The sequence below is a fragment of the Semicossyphus pulcher genome, unplaced genomic scaffold (assembly GCF_022749685.1).
Source record: "Semicossyphus pulcher isolate SPU_LCO1_2020_fin unplaced genomic scaffold, fSemPul1.0.p SCAF_7, whole genome shotgun sequence".
Classification (NCBI taxonomy): Eukaryota; Metazoa; Chordata; class Actinopteri; order Labriformes; family Labridae; genus Semicossyphus; species Semicossyphus pulcher.
Window position 1 is genome coordinate 14355384 of NW_027211748.1, and position 15562 is coordinate 14370945.

General features: G+C 41.2%; 1 protein-coding gene across 3 annotated transcripts in view; it reads left to right on the forward strand.

The window, feature by feature from the left end:
- Window positions 1–15562, forward strand: part of agap3 (ArfGAP with GTPase domain, ankyrin repeat and PH domain 3) — a 119678-nt gene that overhangs the window by 50496 nt on the left and 53620 nt on the right. For all 3 annotated transcript variants that reach the window (XM_069684336.1, XM_069684337.1, XM_069684335.1), the window contains exons 2-6: window positions 3852–3910; window positions 6668–6755; window positions 10046–10131; window positions 13198–13339; window positions 13611–13745. In XM_069684336.1, coding sequence (XP_069540437.1) covers window positions 3852–3910; window positions 6668–6755; window positions 10046–10131; window positions 13198–13339; window positions 13611–13745 — 510 coding nt within the window. The remainder of the gene's footprint in view (window positions 1–3851; window positions 3911–6667; window positions 6756–10045; window positions 10132–13197; window positions 13340–13610; window positions 13746–15562) is intronic.

Consider the following 15562-nt stretch of genomic DNA (forward strand, 5'->3'; position numbering starts at 1 on the left):
TGGATGAAACAAAAACCCAGCAGGTAATTATGTTCAGGACAAATAGTTACTTTCAATGAAATTGGTACAAACGGTAACACTGTGATAATGCCCTCTCACATGCTGCAGGGAAAAGGGGGAGACAGCAAGATGTCTGGATCCCTGAGTGATACAGTCTGTGCGTGAGCAGAGGGAAATCTGTTAATAATGGAATATACACCATTTTTGAGCATCTGCCACTGCAAATCTCAGTCTGGGTACATGTTGTTTGTCTGGATCGTGGTTCAGTAGGTGAGCCAGCATCCTGCTGTTCAAGAAAGTTAGCTTTTTACAAACAAGTCTAAAAACTGTTGTTTGAATTATGGGTCTAAAATTAGTAGATCCTTCATCATGTTGTATCCTTTTTTTCCCTTTAATTCATGATTCATTGTTTCCCTCAGTGTGTTCACAGAAAAGATGAGCGAAATCTGGCACATTTTTGTCTTTACAAATTAAGTCAGTTAACCTTTTTTTTAATATTTGCAAATCTCATGTTAAATGAGAATCCTGTTTGAACCAGAGCTTTAAGTAGAGCACACCATCCAGACCAAGTTAGACTGGCATGGCATAGGGGTTTTACCTTGTTCTCTGCCGACTGTGTTTGTCATTAAACCTCTTTTAATAGAAATAAGAGGTTGGTGTTTGGAAGCTCGGGAGAGCGGAGATAATAAAGAGCTCTGGCTGGGGTGTTAGGTGTGTAAATGGCACTGGATAGCTGGTAAAAAAGGAAGATAATACAGGACCATTTTGTCAAGACGGACATGATAAAAGCAGTCCGAGAAGAGATGTTGGTTGGTCATGAGGTTGGCAAATAAGGGAAGTACAAATACTAATTGCTAGCTATGTTCTCGCTCTGTAATTTATGACGGTGGGAAAGTATGGTCGGAAAGTCAGTTGGAGCTGGAGTGGAAATTTAGACCTCAAAGTTGTCCTCTCTAATTCCAAAAACCACTTCAGATTCACTGCACATAGAAATACTCCAACGCATGCACGTGCACACACACTGAAAACAGCCATATGCACAGGGCTTTTGCTCTCTTTGCATTTTATTTTCTCATGAAACGGAATAAGTGGGGGAGCGATTGTGCTTCACTACCCTCAGACTATGGTCATTTTTATCAGAGTAGACATGAGCAGTGAACTGAAAAACCTAACAAACAAGCTGGCAGCGCAGTTTTCCCCTCGCAGAGACAAAGACACTGGTGTCCGCTCTGAGCAACACAAACGCTGGGGCTTTCTGTTTCCATAGGCATTCTGGGACACAGTAATGTGGGGATGCTCATTTTTAAAGAATGACGTAACACAGAGCACATGGATTCAATTATGGCTTTTTTTTTCTGGCAGGATACCAAACTGGTTTTACTGTATGTGCGCGAAGGATGGCAAAAGTTGGGCTTGTTCTCTATGCTTTAATTTGTTATGGGTGTGTCTATGAGAGGACATATATCTTGATTGTTGTGAAAAAAAAGCTTATTGTTAGGTAAAAACTCCTGTCTTGTTTTCAGTGTTTTTATATCCTTGAAAGCACAAGTGGTGTCATAGTCAATAATACGGGTGTGCATTTCCAGGATTCAGCACTTGTCAGCAGTCAGAAACTCCTTTTCTATGATGATCTTTGATTTTCCTGCTCAGTTATTTCTGGTTTAGCCTTTGTTGAATGTGTCCTAAAAATATGAGAAAAGCCTCATGTGCATCATATTTCTTATTTCTGTTTATTTTTAAATTTTACTCTCTGTTGTTTTATGTTTATTTCGGTAATCATTGCTTCTGTCTTAATGTTGGGTTTCTGCAGCAAGTGGTAAAGACTGGAACCTTTCTGTGTTTGTCTAATTGGTAGTTATGACTGTGTCTCTGTACAAAATGAGAGGAAATCACAGAAAAGAAGGCAACATCCATATCCAAAATAGGCTCGGAGAGCTGTGACCCGCGTTCACTTTCCTGTTCTAAAAAAAACCCTGAATCAGATGGGTGTCTTCGCTCATGTTCTGACATGTCAAACCCACACAGAGAGGGCTTAACATGAGGCGTGCTGTTTAAAGACCGCTCCGCTTCACACAATGCTCAATGAAAGGCCCTTCTGTTAGGGATGCACTTTTCTCCTCACCCACAACAAGTGAGACATCCAAAGCAGCACGAGGCTCTTTGTAAATGGAGGTCAGAAATAAGTAAACATTTTAGCTGACGGTTCTTTTCAATCTAATTGTAGTGGGTAAAGGAATTTTTGGCTCCGGTCGCCTCAACTATGAGTCATAAATGCTTTTAGTATGCAGTTTGGAGAGAAAATAGAGACGTGTCTTGTAGTGACAGTGGTTACCTTTCTATTTATGCTGTCATTCTCGTATATTAGAACGGCCTTCAGCACAAAGGGTAACCACTATTGCTGCTATAACAGGCTTACTGTAATGATAGCTCTCTGTATGGTGTGTGTACACTTTAATTGTTATGGTTTAGTCATGGGGAGGGAGCGTTGGGGGGTTCACCTGGTATTACACACCTTGCTGCCTGGAGACAGGGAGTCTACATTCCCTTATTAGAGATGGTATCTGCTTCTTGGGGGGCTAAGACTGTGAGAAAGCCATGATCCAAAGCAGGAAGGTGGTCTTTGTTCTAATAGCTGTTATGACACTTCTTCTGTTCTGTACTTCTTCTCTATGGGAAACAGGCACAGCTTGTTGAGCTGTTATTTGTGAGTTTGTATTGTTCTTCAAAGTGCTTTTTCCCACTGCCCTATTTCAAAGCACGATTATCACGTCAAAGTCTCCGAATGTCACTGGAAATCTAGACGAGTTGAATCAAGCCTGATAATGGCTGTCTTACAAAATGGATTACATCCTGTTCAGAGGTGCTGAAACCTTATATTGAAAGACCTGCATGGGTTATACCTGCTATAGGTGTTTCACAATTCCACCTTGGCACTTTAGTGTTTTATATAGCTTCAGAAAACTTTATACAACATGACCCCACAAATCTTTATTAAACTCCGAAAACTTTTTCTAAATCCCGCTGGTTACCTGAAGAGTTTCTGTGTGCAGGATATAAGATATGAAGTAGGGATACAAATGAAGAAAATGACACTAAACATTCTGTTATACCCTTTTCCTACTGAAATTAGCATGTTGACGCAGGTTTTTAAGACCCGGGAAGACCCGCTTTATGCAGATCGTCTCTTTTCCCATTGACAGTGGAGTAGACTTCTTTCGGTCTCATTTTTGCTGCGTCACCATCTGATGTCACAAACGTCTTTATTGTATTGTATCAATTTGGATCGATGTTCGAGCGGTGCTTGGACGGAGACGGGTGGAATTTGTAGCTGAGATGACGAGGAGTCGCAGAAGTTACCGACAGGGTATAGCATTGCGCCGGAGAGGTGTAGGAGATTAGCGTGTCAACACAGATTTTGTGTTCCCATCAATGCTGATCAGAGCCGAGGCGATAATTACCCGGGTCTACTGCAGAGTCATTTGACCCGGGTCTGAATGCCGATTGTAGCCTTTCCCAGTAAGCAAAAAAGCCGAGTGTTAGCATGTTTTTTGATCAGTGGGAAAGCACCTTTAGAAAGTTTTTTCTTAAAACCAGCCGGTCGAAATACCTGAGTACCTGACCAGACTGTAGATGTGATTTATCATATTTATGTGGCGGCTGCACAATCCATCATAAAACTTGTTGCACTCACTACATATAGTCTGTAAACAGAAGCTGTAACTTTGCTCTCATCCAATGGGAAATACTGTTTCTGTCACAGTATCTGCAGCTGGGGTCAAATGGGACACAAACAGATCGATTATGTTCCAATGCTGCTTGACTTAATTTCTTTTTCCTCTTTTTCTTTTCAGACTCTTTCGTCAACAGCCAGGAATGGACATTGAGTCGGTCAGTGCCAGAGCTGAAAGTGGTGAGTAACATTTAATATTCCTAACAGTCCCCGTGTTGAGGTTTCATCTTACTGATAGATTTAAATGTCAGTGGGGAAGCTTCTTCTGTCCATATTATTCTGGTCATGCATCTTACATGAGAGGCAGCATTTGAGAGACTGGCTGGACTTTTCCCCGGCTCATAGCTGGTGATTTTTAATGAGATGCGTTGGCATGGTGATGCCGGGTGGCTTGCAGTAGGACGCGAGATGAGTGACAGTTTTGGGCTAGACTAGTGACACATCCTGGGTCTGATCCCACCCCGCCAGTAAAGCACACACACAGCCACTGCCAAGTGCACAACTAACATCCTCACACGCTTTAATGCCTTGCACCCATAAAGAAAAACTGCACTCCACCATTCTGACAGTTGATATAATACTTCCGTGTTAGGTGGATTCATTGATGTGGCACCTTGCAAAGGAAGAAACTTCAATGGAAAGAGAAAGGGGGAAACTCACAGGGAGCTCAAAGACAAACTTGCTTTCTTGGCTTCAAACACTTAAAACGCATCTGTTTCCTTTTTATGTTTCTAAGGTGTTAATTGGCAGCTTCCACACGGGGGTTTGTTTAATGGACCTGGAGAGCCTGAATTAAATGACTGAAAATATCTATCATTCCTCTCAAAATATTCACTCACTGTTCAGTGACAAGGTCAAACTGAAAAGAGGTATGTCTCAGCCAGAAGCTTTTAAAAATGATAGCAAAATCAGTTTTACTTGGGGTCAAACCACTTCCTGCTGATTTGTTGAAATGATGATAGGATGAGAAAACATCTGCTCCAGCAGCGAGCCGTCCTCTGTTATTGTAGTTTTCTGATGGGAACTAAACCTTATTTTATTACCATCTTTTGATCATCACATTCTCACTCTTTGTTATATTCTGATCAAGCTCACACATCTACAAAGAAGAGTGAAAGTTTTGTACTGTAATAGTGCTGATACAGCTTTCTGTTTTCATGAGGGCTATATACCAGCAGGTCACAAAGCCCAACAGTTAAAACAGCAGGAGCACTGGTTCAGTGGTGCTTTCAAAGTCGATTTTTCGTTGACTCACAGCTTTTGCAGCACACAGCCTACAACTTTTGCTAACTTCCAGCTTATTCATAGTTTATTCTACTGGGGTTCCTCATGACATTTATATATACTTCAGCTATAGAGGAGGGTAGGCTGGAAAAGGCCTTAAACAGATCTTCCCTCTTGTGCCGCAAACTTCCCTATAATTAGAACCATACCTGACTTTAACACCCGCTAATGATCTGAAGAAGAAGAGGGCGATAGTGGGTAGAAGAGGAGGAGGAGAAGTGGGAGGAGATGAAGTATGTTACAGCCTTTGTTCTTCCCAGACATGCTGGCATCATCAGCCCACCCTCTGCCATGCATCACCCCGAAGGCGCTGCAGTTAGGTCTGGTCTAGACACCAGGGAGAGGAAGTGGAGGAAAGATTGCAACCAAACCGATGTGTGTTCGAGGATTTTCCTCATAATGTTTCAGCATCATAAAGCCTCGCTGCATGAAAGACCATATTGTGGTTTTCAAGAATTTGATCATTAACTTCAAACCATATGTACCTTTTTTTATTACTGCCCACTGTTTTCTAAGCATAGCATGAGTTTTTTATTTGATTTTCTTACAGGCGGCGGTTTGTTTTAGGTCACACCACTATGGAATTAATATCTACTTATAGAGAGGCAATCTATCACAGTGAAGAGTTAAAAACCTTTCTATTTTGAGTGACAGTTGCACTAGTTTGCATGGTACAGCTCCACTAATACTGCATTTTTATGGACATATTTCCTTGCAGTGGTTCTGACGTAGGGGGCCCTTCTGAGTGGAGTTTGCATGTTCTCCCCGTGCATGCGTGGGTTCGCTCCACATACTCTCCCTTCCTTCCTCCCACAGTCCAAAGACATGTTGTTAGGTTTATTGGTCACTCTAAATTGCCGAAAGGTTTGAGTGTGAGCGTGAAAGGTTGTCTTTCTCTGTCAGCCACCTCGCCTCTCACCCAATGACAGCTGGGTTCAGCTCCAGCCCCCTCCTGAACAGGATAAGTTGTATAGATAACGGATGGATGGATAATGTTTTCTTTGTGGATCAATTCTTGTTACTTAGAATCTCATAAATTCATTTTTTGTGTAATTAACTAACACAAAGAGAGCCTTTTGCTTTATTGCTTTAATGGTAGTGCCGCTGTGAGCGAGAACATTTTGAATACTTTTCCTCGGTGATGCATTCAAGGAAACTCGTACAACTAAGATATAATAATTGTCAGGCAAACATCTACCATTAGAATGAAATAAACTGCAATTTTTCTTTTATTATTTTCACACTGCCACTGGCAATGTTTTCATAACAATGCTCTTGTTGCAATGTTTCGTTGTTAGCTGTAATAAGAAGTAAACACAATTACACAGAGCTACCCGTCAAATCCACCTTTATTACTTAGCTTTAAGGTTCATTCCTCCCCTTGGTAACAGCAGATAGTCAAATTAATCTCAAAGAACGATCAGCTATCTGTGTACTTCTGAGGCTTTAAACCACATGTTGGAGCCTCACTCAGCGTATGCACTCGCTAAGCACGATTTAAAGCTGCTCAAACACAAAGTAAAAGGACCGTGTGCTGAGAATTAGAAGTCAGATCACCATTACGGTCCTTTGAGTCTACATATGCTCGTGCTTTGTACTTGTCATGTTATGCCTGTCAGTAATAATCACAGTGTTTTGCTTTTGACCTTGCAGGGCATTGTGGGAAACCTGTCCAGTGGGAAGTCTGCCTTGGTCCACCGGTACTTGACAGGCACATATGTGCAGGAGGAGTCTCCTGAAGGTAAGAGTCTGCTGTGGGAGGAGTGGGTCAGGAGGTGATTATAAACAGATCAGTTACTCATGGAACAGAGTGTTTACTCTGGCTCTTATGACCTTAATGTCGAGCTGCTAATTTAACAAGGCTTCTTGGGCTTTGTGTGAGGCTGATAATATTTTCATTCAACAGAAGATTTGTTTTTATTAGCTTGATGAAAATGAAATTGAAATAATACAGAAATCTGCTGGTTTTTGTTTGTTTTTCATGAGAAAAAACTGATTGCTGCACCGCTCAGACGGGTGACCATAATAGGTTGGGTTTAATAGGATATTTACTTGAAGCATGGTACCTTGTGATAGTACATTTCTTATTTATTTTGATTGTTAGAGGTCTGTGGGAGATAATATCAAGCTCCTGGGATGCCAAAATTGATATTGGGATGCTTTCGATTCATAAATTTCCTTTTAACTTCTCCACCAAAACTGGTGAGATAAAAACGCAGCAAAACATTTCCACTAAATTAGGCATGTGAAGATGACTCACTTTTAAAACATGAGGTTTGAATTAAACCCTATAATTTCTCTGGGAGTGTAAATGAAAGTTTTTTATAGCAATAATAAACAGTTCACTTCCTGAATATCTTGTACCCTGATCTGGAGTGTCTATCTCAGAACAGAAACCATTTTTAATTCACTCTTTGAGCTTTGAAAAGCAGATATTCTTCAATTTATCAGTGAAATCATAATGAGAAAGCCCCCTTGTGGCCGGAGAGGTAAGTCCTCCTCTCAGAAATCCACATAGATGTTGGCAAACCCGGAGTTAACTGATGATCTTTGAGGGGTTTGCAGTGTTTCGTTTTAGTGTAATTATAGTGAGGATGAGACATGAAGCGCATAATTAGTTTCTGGCATTTTGCTGCACCGAGGGAGAAAAATCCTCATAGCTTAATTAGTCCTTGAGAAATCAATGGTGGAAATGCTGGAAAAACAGAACGAGCGTTGTTGCTGTAATCAAGGAAACATGTCTGCTCAGATATGTGCATGTGTCCCTTCTTTCCGTTGTGACACAACATACCTGTCTCGTGATTAGCAGCTGCTCTGCCTCTCTTTGTTTCTTATGTGCTTTAACGCTGGCTTCGCTCCACCTTTGAGTATTTACATTGCAGAACGCGTTGCCCAGCAGAGGAAGGTTCAGCGATGGCTGTTTCTTCAGTGTTTTGTTCCTGGGCTTTTGCTATGATATCTGAAAAAAGGTACTGGGGTGTGTTGCCATAGCAACACCGGATGGAGCTCTGTTGGATTGTGGCTCTGTGTCAAGGTCTAAGCCTCCGTGTAAGCAGAGTATGCTTGCTGCGTGTTAACCGTGCCTACCAACTTACTGTCTCTCTGTAGGCTGTCTGCAAGGTTATTAGTCGCCTCTTTCTGTGCGAGATCGAGAAGCACATTTAAATGATTCATAATCACTTTTCGTCATGATGAAGACAAGTGTTTAACGCAGAAGAGTACAGCAGTCTGTCTCCTGTATCCACGCACAGGCTTTTTTTTGCTTTGGATGCATTGTATTGGCTCCTCTCTAAATAGAGACAACAGCATCCTGGATGATTATGTAACAGAAATGTTTACTTCAAATTCCATCCATGTTTTCACCACAGCCGTGTGCTTTCATTACAGATACTGATTTCAGAGACTTTCCCTAATCTGTTCTGGTGTATTTTCATGCTGCCAAGCTGTTCAAACTCAGTATTCTGATAAATCTCTGGTTTTCTCCTCCGTTTTGATCCAGTCTTTCGCTCTGTGTAACCAGATCCTCCTCATCTTTTTTCCCCTTTTAAACAGGATTCAGAGACACACAGACACATAGTTTCTCAGTCCTTTGTCTGAATCTCCAAAAGCTCTGTGACTTTGGTTTCGGAAAAAAAAAATAGCTGGCTGGAGGTATGTGAATCTCTCTCTCTGTTACACAACCAGCATCGAGCAAGCCTCAAGAGCCTGTGCTAAAGGCTGGGAGAATCCCCTATTTGCCAAGCGGGCTGAAGTGGACTTAACAGGGTGGAAGTATGGCTCAAGTGGATATGTATTGCCTGCTGAGACAGGGATACTGTCCGCCTATAAAAATTACCAGGCCAGTTTGCTGTATGGCCCTTACAGCTCTTCTGTGATGTGAGAGCAGTCGGTCTTAATATACCGGTTGAACAGCGTGATCTCTGACACCCTCTTATGTAATCATGTGAAGATCTAAGCCAACGTGTCTGCTTATGAAACTCTCAGAAAATGTGCGAAGTGTAACAGGTGCACTTTTACTCTGGCTGCACATCTGCTGTCTACAGCATAATTTATTTCTTCAGACATTTCATGATTATTCCTCGACCTTCTCAAATTTGCTCGTTATTACATTTTGTACAATAGGTTTTACCATATATTTGTATTCATAAGGCACCGTTTTCACTCCCAGGGACATCTCAAGCCTCACTACTTTCTCATTTGAATGTTTTTAATCTCCACAGGATCGCAAACCATCCAAATGATATGCAGAATCTAATTTACTGCGCAGTTCTGCCATTGGCCTTCTCTTTATCTGCAGCCAGCTTTGCTAGCGGCAAGGAATATGCGTTAGTATTTGAAAAGAAATGCAGAAAAGGAGAGAGAAAGTCAAGGCTGCATGGGGGTTAAGTGTTAGCGCCTCACTGCTATCCTGTGGATTTGGTGTGACCTGAGGCAAACCAGTTCAGAACAAAGACAAGGTTTTTCCTGCCTCTGATTTGATCTCCCATGGCTTCCTTTGCTCTAATTATTCAACATTTCTTATCATTTCATTTCAAAGTGTTCCGAGTTATATTGATAATTCTGTAAAAATCCAATCTCCGAACCCACACATGCAGTCTGATGATGTTTGTGAAGTGAAAGTTGAGCCTTTCCAGGACGGGTGGCAGTGGCACTGAACTTGTTCCCTCAGCAGCTGTGTATTAGACACGCTAAATGGCAATTTCTCGCCCACATAATTGGCTCCAGAGAGACCTGGTTTCCTGTCGGCATATGATCCCAACAGCAACACATTCAGGTCTAAATTGAAGAACTGCAGTTTAACTTATACACATCTAGTCAAACTTTTACGTCAAGCTGTGATTTGATATTCAATCACAATTAATGAGTGTAAAATGTATCTGCAGGCTTGTTCTCCTCTGGGAACCCCTGATGCTCAGTTATTATACCCTAAGACAATTTTACAATCGCATCCTGCTCCAGCACTAGGCCTGACTTCACATGTAATATGAATGACCTTGGAGCAAACCTTCTAAATACATGTCTCTTCCTCAGGTGGGCGGTTCAAGAAAGAAATAGTGGTGGATGGACAGAGCTACCTACTTCTGATCCGAGATGAAGGAGGGCCTCCAGAATTGCAGGTAAGAAAAAAAGTTGCTTTATTTTAAAGCTGCAAGATGCGTCAGACTGTCATGCAGACAGGAAGTGTTTAGAGATGGACCATTGCTTCTCGGCAGGACTGTTTCCAGCTGCTGTGACAGCACTCTGTGGTAGTTCCACCGAAAGCACTTAAAGGGCAGCAACAGATCAATGAGGGAGCTCAGCCAAAATCATTTTGGTGGTCAAAGGGACAATACAGCATCTAATTGTTCTATTACTATGTGAAATATGAAGAGTAATGGAGCTGCTGTTTCTTCCAAATAGTCCCTATTTAGTTTATTATAGGAGAGCATGCATATGAAATTCTGATACTCCAGAGGAAGTAAATTTAGGAAGTGTAATCCAGCCTTGTTCTATGACAGACTAGACCGCAGGATTTATCCTCAGTTATTTTTGATCTTTTTTTTTACCAGAAAATGTTTAATTTTTACCTCCGATTCGCAGCTCATACAGAATTATAGTGTACTAAACACAGGAAATCTACAACTTCATCAGGCCTGGATTGTCTGAAGACAAACCGTTAATGCTTAATTCTAAAATTCACTTTTGCATGACAGCATAGTATCTGCACGATCTCTCTTTCAAGTTGTTAAAAACATTATATACAATGTACTAAAGGGTGGTTTGAATCTGGATCAATGCATCATGTTTTATGTCTTAATCTGCAATGAATGAGTGTCTGCACAGCAAATGTGCACAGCAACAATGTTTTAGAAAGTGAGTGAAGTATAAAGTGGCAACACATGCAAAAGCACATTATCAGCTCTCTCTGCAGTTCCACTCTGCTCTACAGAGCATCTTTCAGCTAATTGTTTTGGTTTCATGGCTCCAAGCTTGACTGTTCTGGTTAATAACAACTTTCAGCAGCAACCTGTCTGCATCAAACGGCAGACAGGTAAAGTTAGCAGGTAGATGGTGAAGAAGTAGCTGCAAGGTATTTGCCTCTGGAAAAGAGCTGGTAGATAGCTAAAAGGAGAGTACATATTAGACCTTGAATTTGTCTGTTGGTCAGACACAAGAATACATGAATGCTAATGTTGCTTCATGTCTGCTGGATGTGTAAACTAAATGTCAGTGTTCTCGTTTTAGCTCTTCAGGTAAACAAAACCTAAATAGATGTGGTAATAATTTGATTTTATCAGCGGATTCAGCCAACAAACCTCGACCAATGAGAATACAAGCTGACTTGCTTGCGGCTTCATTCACACGGTTTCTGGTAAGCTCAGTGTGAACGTACCGTGCATTTCTATTAGCAGCTTCCGATACCTGGCTTGGCAACGCTCCGTTTTACGCTTGCATTACGCTCTGTGAGATTAGGGAATAGAAACAGAGTTCAGCTCAGTTGTCAGCTGCCTGTATAATTAGTGCCATAATTAAAGGCCTCCATTATGTTCGCGCTCACGGGAGGCTGAGCAGAGTTGTGGCATTGAGGCTTGATTTGCCATTCATTCCCTTTGGGGGTCTGTGTGACACTTGAAAGCTGAATGAAGAAGAGGGCAATACAGGAGGACAGTTATCACTTGATTGTCACTGTTAGTGCTACTGTGGGCTCCGCGTAGCCTCTCTCCTACAATGGAGGGTGATTAGGATTGATTTCCTCCGCTCAAGGGAAACCTCGGTGCCCCGTTCGATCATAAAGACCAGGCGGAGATTATGAATGTCGATGACGCAGAAAATACGAAGATTCCTACTTTATGATGATAGTGGGAATACTGAAAACGGATAAGGATGCAGTAGTAGCGTTCAATCATTCACATTCTTTCCCCCTTGTGCTGTTACTTTGGCTGAAAACAAGGCACTCAGTATTATGGCTGTTGCTACACTGCCCCCTTCTGTCTCTTTATGTGAACTGAAGTCAAAAGAAGCCCTGTGACACCTAACAGTAGTAATATTGCATGTAAGTGACAACATAGCCAAATTAAAGGACCCATTACAAGAAAAAATAAAATAATTTGATATTTGTTTTCCCGTTCTGTTTGCCCCATTTAAATCTAAAGTCATGTAAATGAAAAAAAAAAAAATATGATAACAATATATTATCAATAATAAATATAGATATTTGTATGACACTTTAAAAACACAGCTGTAGAGTACTTGAAAGGAAAAGATCAAATGGTACACATGCAGGATAAAAACAGGAAACAGCCAAAAACATAGAATATAAGATCTGGTGAAACAGACTCTATTGTAAGAACAGGTTATGATATCATAGGATATGATTTGGGCTATTAAAGGGAATCATTTTTACATAATTGTTCTCAGATTCATTAAAAAAAAAAAAAAAAACATATTAAAATTATTATGGTGTGTTTTTTGCTGGTGATCTGTACCAAACAAAGATATTTGAAACGTACGTCTGTGTATGATGTGTAGAGCAGAACACCTCTGCAGCACAATATTTAAATTACAATGGTATTTTGACACATTTTACCTTTAACAAATATTGCGCCATATTACGATTTGGATAAAATTTAGATTAAATGTTCAGCCTTTATACCGTAAGTAGGATAGAAACAAGGCAAACAATAGATGAACTATAAAAGCCCTTCCTGTTTGAAGAGTACTTAAAAGAAGGTTATGAGTTTGCTTATCTAAATGCTTGTAAGAATATACTGACTATATATTGCAAAGGTTTAAATACTGCACAGAGAGCGCCCCTTTTTCGTTGAAAAGTACACTCTCATGCACTGGAGTTTGGACCATGATTGTTTTCTATATTAGTGGGGATGTCAAGTAGTTGCTGATACGTACAACTCTAAGGTGAGCAGTGAATGTTACATTTTTCACAAGCTGAATGTGAATCCTCTTCTAGTGTCTAACTCTGCACTTACATTATTCCGCACATTGAAGCTCAAACATCTAGGTAGAGAGGCAATCAATAAGTGGAACACATTTTTCAGTAGAGAGGGACTTTTAATTAGTAGCTGAACAGTAGAAGTGAAATGGAAGCCAAAAAGAAGAAATCTGTTGTGTGAAGGTTCCTGCGCTCTTGCGAGGCAGCTCATATTTCACAGTGCTCCAACACACCACCTCTGCTCTGTCCTCAGTTTGCTGCCTGGGTGGATGCGGTGGTTTTCGTCTTCAGCCTGGAGGATGAGATCAGCTTCCAGACGGTCTACAATTACTTCTTGCGCTTATCCAGCTACAGGAACACAGCTGAGGTCCCCATGGTCCTCGTTGGAACACAAGGTGCTGCCCTACGTCTGATATATTTGTCTTGTCAGGATATTGCTTCCTCCATAGTGGCATTACACACAACAGTACTACTCACAGGAAGTCCTCTATGGTCTTACATTGTCTTGACACTAAGAAAATATGATTAGAGGAGACATTTCTTTCATTAACAAGAGATCCAAAATTACAAAGACTATATAAAGTATATGTAAAGAACAGAACACCACCATCCTTATCATTGTGATTAAACGTTTGAATATGATCTGTTCTTACGCTCTTCTCTTAGATGCAATCAGTGCTGCCAACCCCAGAGTGATCGATGACTCGCGGGCCAGAAAGCTGTCAAACGACCTGAAGCGCTGCACATATTACGAGACCTGCTCCACTTATGGCCTGAATGTGGAGAGAGTCTTCCAGGACGGTGAGAGGGGTGTCCAAAAAAGTGTAATTGGATGATGTGGGAGTAGAAGGTGTAGCTTGAAGATGATAGATTAGAGAAGATGAAGTCAATTGTTAGAGCTCGAATGAGGTCTTAGCACGAAACAAAGAGGTAATTCAGCAATTCATCAATTGTGTTCTCTGAGAAAAAATAAGGTTGACTCCATAATCTTAGGCCAAGAACTTTGTAACTTTGTGTGCGACCTTAATCACAAGTAGAATTTGGGTTATAAAGCACTTGTATTTTAGTTTTCTAACTCGGGGATAGATCCACAGTTATTTGGTGGCAACATGCATGAATGCCAGTGCATGCTTGACTCATATGCAGAGCAGTTCATTTGCATTCTTTATGCTGTGTGCTCAGTATCTAATGTTGGCAGTAAACTTAGTGACTAATGGCCTTACTTCAATAACTGTTGCAACAGGGATTTTAAATTGAATCAATTGAGATTCAAGAAAACAACAGAACTCTAATCAGGAAGGAACATTTCTGACAAATGTGGAGATCTATACAGAGACCAGTTAATATTCAGCTGTGCATAGATGGTGGAATCCCCTCTCAATGTCTCTTGAAAGTACCTCTGAGTTTCCCCCGATTTCAGAAACTGTCATCTGGAAACTTGGCAGCGTCATCCCTGGCACATTATCCCCTAGGGCTGCAGTTTCTTTGAAAGCCTGTCATCCCCTCACAAAACATCTGAATATGTAACGCAACGTTTCGCTCTGCATTTCATTGACTTGATGCACAGGCGTGTTGTCTTCCCTCCCTGCCTTTAATTGCTTCCTGAAGCCCAATTTGAAATAATTGAAAGAGATGAAGGAGTGTTTGCTGCCTGCAGAAGTCGCCCTCTATCACTCCTGCCTTCTTTCTCTATTTGCCATGCTGCGGCAGGCAGCCGGGCGTTATGGTCCCAGCTGTCATCACAACTTCAAATCATCTCTCTTTCCCTCAGTGCTAATTCACGTCATGCAGCCGTGAACATCACCTTCCTCCCTTCCCTCCCTCCCTCTTGCTCCATCAAGTCCCCCTCTCTATTGTGCCATGAATTATATGACAGGTTGCATCCATTGCATGGCGAATCAGGTTGTTCAGAAGGTGACAACAGTCCCATTTGGCTACCATCACTCTGAAGAGAACAGTGAAAAACAAAAAATACTGCAAGTATTATTTTGTGTGATTACTTTGCTGGAAATAGAAGAAGCTTTTCCCCCAGGAGATATGTATAATCCACCTTGCAGTATGTTGTTTATTACCTGACTGGAAAAACAAACAGCCTGAGGTGGTTGTGATAATGTGCTCATATACCTGGAATTAGCTTTGCTTACTTTTTTGAGCTTTGTTGGATTAGCGCAGTCTTAGTTTTTTATTTAGAAAATAACAAAGGAAAAATATATTTTTTCTGTGTTTACAGCAATCAATAAGGACTGTATATGCATGTAAACCTGCAGACATAAGACCGCTGTAGTGAAAGTAGCAAAAGCATTTCATTTATTTTCATAAATTACAAAGAAAAATAGCAGCTTAAAGGACCAGTTCGCCAATTGCCATCCTCAGTCCTATCATGCTATTACGGGGAGCTAATGCTATTATGGTAGGGACAAAAAATGCAGTTTCACTCTGTGCCTTTGGAGGACGCTATCCGCTTCTCCAATGGGCCCTGGAAAACCTCCGCCAGACTACAAAAAACATGTCATCTGGCAGAGGCCAGGGAGCTCGCTAAACTACACTTCCCCAATGTAGGACGCCCGCCTCCGATGTCATGTCTCTTTCAGAATCGTCAGGTAAAAATGTAGGCTGCA